The following is a 5119-nucleotide window of genomic DNA, read 5'->3' as shown; positions in this document are numbered from 1 at the left end:
AACTTTTCATCAGACATTTTTTCTCCCAAAGCTCCTGAGGTATTAGCAATATCGAGTAAATTCATATGAAAATCCTTAATACTTTCATCATCCCTCATCCTTAGATTTTCAAATTTTGTAGTTAGCAGTTGAAGTCTTGACATCTTCACTTTGGAGGTGCCCTCATGAGTAGTCTTTAGGATATCCCAGACATCTTTGGCTAGTTCACACTGGTGCACCAGTCTGAATATATTTTTGTCAATTCCATTGAATAAAGCATTTAGAGCTTTAGAGTTGCCAAGCGCCAATGCCTCTTCATCTTTGTCCCACTCTTCCTCTGGTTTAAGAGTTTTGTTGCCATCTTTATCAGTAATAACAGGATGTTCCCATCCTTTGTTCACAGCTCTCCATGCTTTGCTATTCACAGATTTCAGAAAAGCCACCATGAGAGGTTTCCAATAATCATAATTAGACCCATCCAGAATGGGTGGTCTCATTATAAATCCACCACCTTCTTTGTCCATCGAACCAGAAAGTACCTTCCCTAGATCTCACCCAGAGAAAACAGGCAGGGTGCCTGCTCTGATGCCAATTGAAATTCTGGACTCAGACTCGCGATGTCTTACAGGATGTCACGACATCATTATCTGAATGTTTTCAAACAAATGAACAAAGAGTAAACAGTAAACAACACAGGAAAATTGTTAACCCAGTTCGGTGCAAACACACCTACATCTGGGGGCTACCAAGCCAGGGAGGAAGTCCACTATAAGTAATATTAATTCAAGGTAATACAACTCAATATTACACCTTTCACTTAATATCTACCCAATGCAACTTCAATCTAAACCACTAGACCAGAGCTCCTACTCACTCCCCCTCAATCACAGCAGTGATGAAAAACTAACAGACGAAAAGCAACAGAAGACACTCTTCAAAAACACAACTTGATCTTGCTTAAAAGCTTTGATCAAGTACAATAGTACTCTTGCTTAAAAGCTTCGAGTACTTTTTACAACTCAAAACAGAAACACCTAGACCAAGACAATCATCATGATGATTGTTTGGCTTACAAGAAATCTAATACACAGACGAACAACACCACAAACTTCTGGACGGCAAACCCTAACAACCATTCATACAACAGCTTCTTCATTTGATATATATAACCTTGCAGCAGCTGGGCCTTGGATCCAATAATAATTTTAAACCTAATTAAAACCAATTCCATAAGACAAAGATCCATCGCATAACGTTGTTCTGAAACAAAACAATATCCAAAGTTTCCAAAAGAGGCGCGCAAAGACTTAACAGATCAAATAACCATAACGCGAACATAGTAAAACACAGCAGCTTCGGATGTCATGACATCGGTCTTGACATCAGGTAAAAGCCTGCACAAAAACAACTTCAAGAAAAAAAACCTTCAAAACAATGCATGTCATGACACCAGGTTTGACATGATAAAACACTAATTGTTTTACCAAAAAATACAGCCAATCAGAAACAACTACAAGTATCAATCTAACATCTGCCGCAGCACAGGTACGAGAAGAATCAGTTTTACAGGGCTCATCACAACTACTTTGCTGATACCGTAAGCGTGAGAATCACCTCAGTTGCTTCAATAAATCATCCTCACCTCTCTGTGCCTTTCTTTATGGTGACAATACAACTTGAAGCTTGGTGGGCAGCGAATAGCTACATTGCTTATGTATTTAGGTGACAATGTTGAGGGAGGAGAAACACATTTCCCAATGGTAAGCTTCTCATTTTCTGAACTATCATGTTGGCATGTTTAGGTAGATGCCGTAGACAGTAGACACTGATTTGAAGAATATATTAATTGACATGCTGATGCCACAATTGTGTATGGATCTTAACTCTAGGCTCTAACTGAGAATAAACCGTGTTTTATTTTGACGAATAACAAGATGCATGTACCTTCTGTTTATTATTTATAGGTTTAGTTTGTAGAACTTTCAAAATTGTGTTTTGTCCCCGTAGTCCGAATCTCATTCCACATTCCTCTCATTGATAGAGTTAAATTTTTATTATTGTGGGTTTGGAAAGTAGAAAAGAAGTGGAATGCCCAATGATTGTAATGATGTGATTATGTTTCACTGCTCAGACTAGTAATGCTCAGACAAATCTTACTCCGCGTTCCTCTTAGTGCTTTGTTTCTTCCTGAATAATGACGTTCATTGATTTCTCGACTATATTTTTGGATTTACCTATAACCTGAAAAACACGTCTGATGTGTAAAATGCAAGCATTAGCTATCTACCATGTGGTGTGATAATATTTTCAAACACTCTAGTTGGACCTTTCGACTATACTCAAGGCTGCTGTTGATAATATGCAATGTATTTCAGGCTGGTTCTGACGAATGTAGCTGTGGTGGAAAATTGTCGAAAGGGATATGTGTGAAACCAATTAAAGGAAACGCTGTGCTTTTCTGGAGTATGGTCAGTATAACTTTTTCTTTTAACGAAATCATTCACTTGGATTATAAAATATAATCAATAATTTTCTTAAATGCTCTTCGCAAAATATATTTGTGGTTGGTATTCTAGGGACTGGATGGAAAGTCAGATCCGGAAAGTGTTCATGGAGGATGTCCGGTACTCTCTGGAGAGAAGTGGTCATCTATAAAGTGGATGAGGCAATCAGTTCACTATTGAATTAGCTACCTTATTACCAAGGGATTTCCCCCTACATATTTTCCATTAAACTTAGTCATTATGCTTATTTATTATTGATAGTACAAATATTAAATAGACTACAGAATAATATGATACAATTATATACACAATGGATGGTTTCATATAATATCATTAGGTGTCTATGTTAAAGATATATATAATCCAGTTTCTGACAAATCTCTACTGTGAGGTCTATGGAAACGGTTTTTTATGATTTTGCAACGGATTTTCCGTGTTGCTGTATAGTCAAAATGTTGTAGTGTTGGGATTTTCATTGGTCTCGGTACTTAATTGGAAGATGCCACCATTAAGGTTTCTGCTTCATTTCCGATTAAGGATGTTTAAATGAACAAATGAACCGAGTTCTTAAGTGTTAGCATGTAAGTATTTATGTATAATTGTAATGAAAAATAAAGTAAAATCAATCATTTTTCTTATAAATTATAATTGTTTTTTGAAAGTTGTTTTGTAGTATGTGAAAATAAACTGAAAACAAATTTTTAAAATGTGCTAAGTTGATTTTATAAGCTCTCTCAAATTATCTTATTAGTGTTTATGCCACTATATAATTTTAAAAAAGATTTAAGATGGAGAATTTTGAAATGGATGAAATATATAATTCTAAATATATTTTTCTGATAAATGATATTTCGACAGTTTTCACATCTAACTTAGCAGACTAGCGTGGTTCAAATATATAACTAATTACTTTCAACGGATGATTAAATAATGAATATAACATGATGACATAATTCATTAATAGTCCACTTAACACAATTAAAGATTAACTATGGTTTTTAAATATTTAAATATACCTATTACAGAGTAATGATGCAAAGAGAATAAGTCATTGAAGAAGAAGGTGAATGAAAATTGAAATTCTGAATGTATGTGTATTGACTGTTAAATGAGTTACAATGATGATATATAGTCCAAATACCTAATGGGCTATTTAGAATGGGCCCAATACAATATACTGACCCAAAGTAATTATACACTTAACATATATTCTAATATCACCCCATAAGCTAGGAGTATATGTCAGTTAATCATAGCTTAGAAATGTTGGTGAAAAAAGGTGTGTAGTCTAATGGTTTTGTGAAGACACCGGCTAGTTGCTGATTAGAGGTAACAGGGAGTAGGTGGAAGAGTTGTTGCTGAAGCTTTTCCCGTACGAGATGGCAGTCTAGATCGATGTGTTTGGTTCTTTCGTGGAATGAAGAGTTGTTGGCAATGTGCCTTACGGAAGCATTATCACAATACAAATTTGCAGGTGTTTGAAATGGGATATTCAGGTCTAGAAAGAGATTGGTGATCCATTGAAGTTCACAAACTGTTGTTGCCAATGATCTGTATGCAGCCTCTGTTGAACTTCGAGAGACTGTTTGCTGTTTCTTTGACTTCCATGATATAAGATATATCCCAAGATAAATGCAGTAACCCGTGATTGAGCGGCGTGTGTCAGGGCATGTGTCCCAATCAGAGTCAGAGAAAGCCTTTAGTTGTAGAGGTTGTTTGTTGGGGAAGAATAATCCTTGAGCTGGAGCAGATTTTAAGTAACGTAGGACTCTGAGAGCAGCTTCATAGTGAAGATCCGTTGGAGAATGCATGTGTTGGCTAAGTTGTTGAACTGCATATGCAATGTCTGGGAGAGTATTTAGCATATATATTAGTTGACCAACTAGTCTTCTATACTTGGTAGGTTCAGTCATCTGAGTGCCTGTTGTTGCTAATAATCTAGTGTCTCTAGTCATTGGTGTCTTGGCTGGTTTGCAGGCAAGGAGACCAGCTGTGGATAGTAGATCTAGCGTGTATTTTCGTTGATTGATGTGAATGCCTGTTGAATTTCTAGCAATCTCTAGTCCCAAAAGGTACTTCAGTGGCCCAAGGTCCTTCAAATGAAAATGTTGGTGTAGTAGCTCTTTAGTTTGGTTGATGAGCTGAATGTTATTTCCTGCAATTAATAAATCATCGACATAAATTAGAATGAAGGTATAAAATGACTGAGATTTATGGATGAATAGAGAATGATCACAATTGCATTGTTTGTAATTATTGGTAAGAAGAACTGAGGACAATTTTTCAAACCATTGCCTGCTGGACTGTTTGAGTCCATATAGGGATTTAAGAAGCCTACAAACCTGATTTGGTTTAGAAGTATTCATGCCTTTGGGCAGGGTCATTCATACTTCCTCTTCCAAATCACCATGGAGGAATGCATTGTGAACATCCAATTGAAAAAGAAACAAATTTAAAGAGGCAGCTAGGGCCAGAATAATTCTTACTGTGGTTAACTTTGCAACAGGGGAAAAAGTATTGAAAAAATATATACATTCAATTTGTTTGAAACCTTGCGCAACAAGTCTGGCCTTGTGCCTTTCAAGAGTGCCATCAGAATTATATATTTTTTTAAACAGCCATTTACATCCTATTGT

At 36.1% G+C, this 5119-nt stretch overlaps 1 protein-coding gene across 1 annotated transcript; it reads left to right on the top strand.

Annotated features, from left to right (window-relative positions):
- Positions 1–1655: 1655 nt before the first annotated feature.
- On the top strand, positions 1656–2694 carry LOC131645778 (prolyl 4-hydroxylase 1-like). The gene is made up of 3 exons (XM_058915989.1): positions 1656–1739; positions 2355–2447; positions 2556–2694. The coding sequence occupies exons 1-3, from the start codon at positions 1692–1694 to the stop codon at positions 2661–2663; spliced, it is 249 nt and encodes an 82-aa protein (XP_058771972.1). The 5' UTR covers positions 1656–1691; the 3' UTR covers positions 2664–2694.
- Positions 2695–5119: the final 2425 nt, after the last annotated feature.

This window comes from Vicia villosa, linkage group LG2 (genome assembly GCF_029867415.1).
Source record: "Vicia villosa cultivar HV-30 ecotype Madison, WI linkage group LG2, Vvil1.0, whole genome shotgun sequence".
NCBI classification, from domain to species: Eukaryota; Viridiplantae; Streptophyta; class Magnoliopsida; order Fabales; family Fabaceae; genus Vicia; species Vicia villosa.
The sequence above is the reverse complement of the archived record's forward strand: the minus strand, read 5'-3'. Positions and strand labels throughout refer to the sequence as shown.

Excerpts from the sequence above, each read along its gene's own strand:
- LOC131645778 (XM_058915989.1), top strand. The coding sequence starts at position 1,692 with ATGTATTTAGGTGACAATGTTGAGGGAGGAGAAACACATTTCCCAATG. Across the intron at positions 1,740-2,354 it reads GAGAAACACATTTCCCAATG|GCTGGTTCTGACGAATGTAG; the intron begins GTAAGCTTCTCA and ends AATGTATTTCAG. Across the intron at positions 2,448-2,555 it reads CTGTGCTTTTCTGGAGTATG|GGACTGGATGGAAAGTCAGA; the intron begins GTCAGTATAACT and ends TTGGTATTCTAG.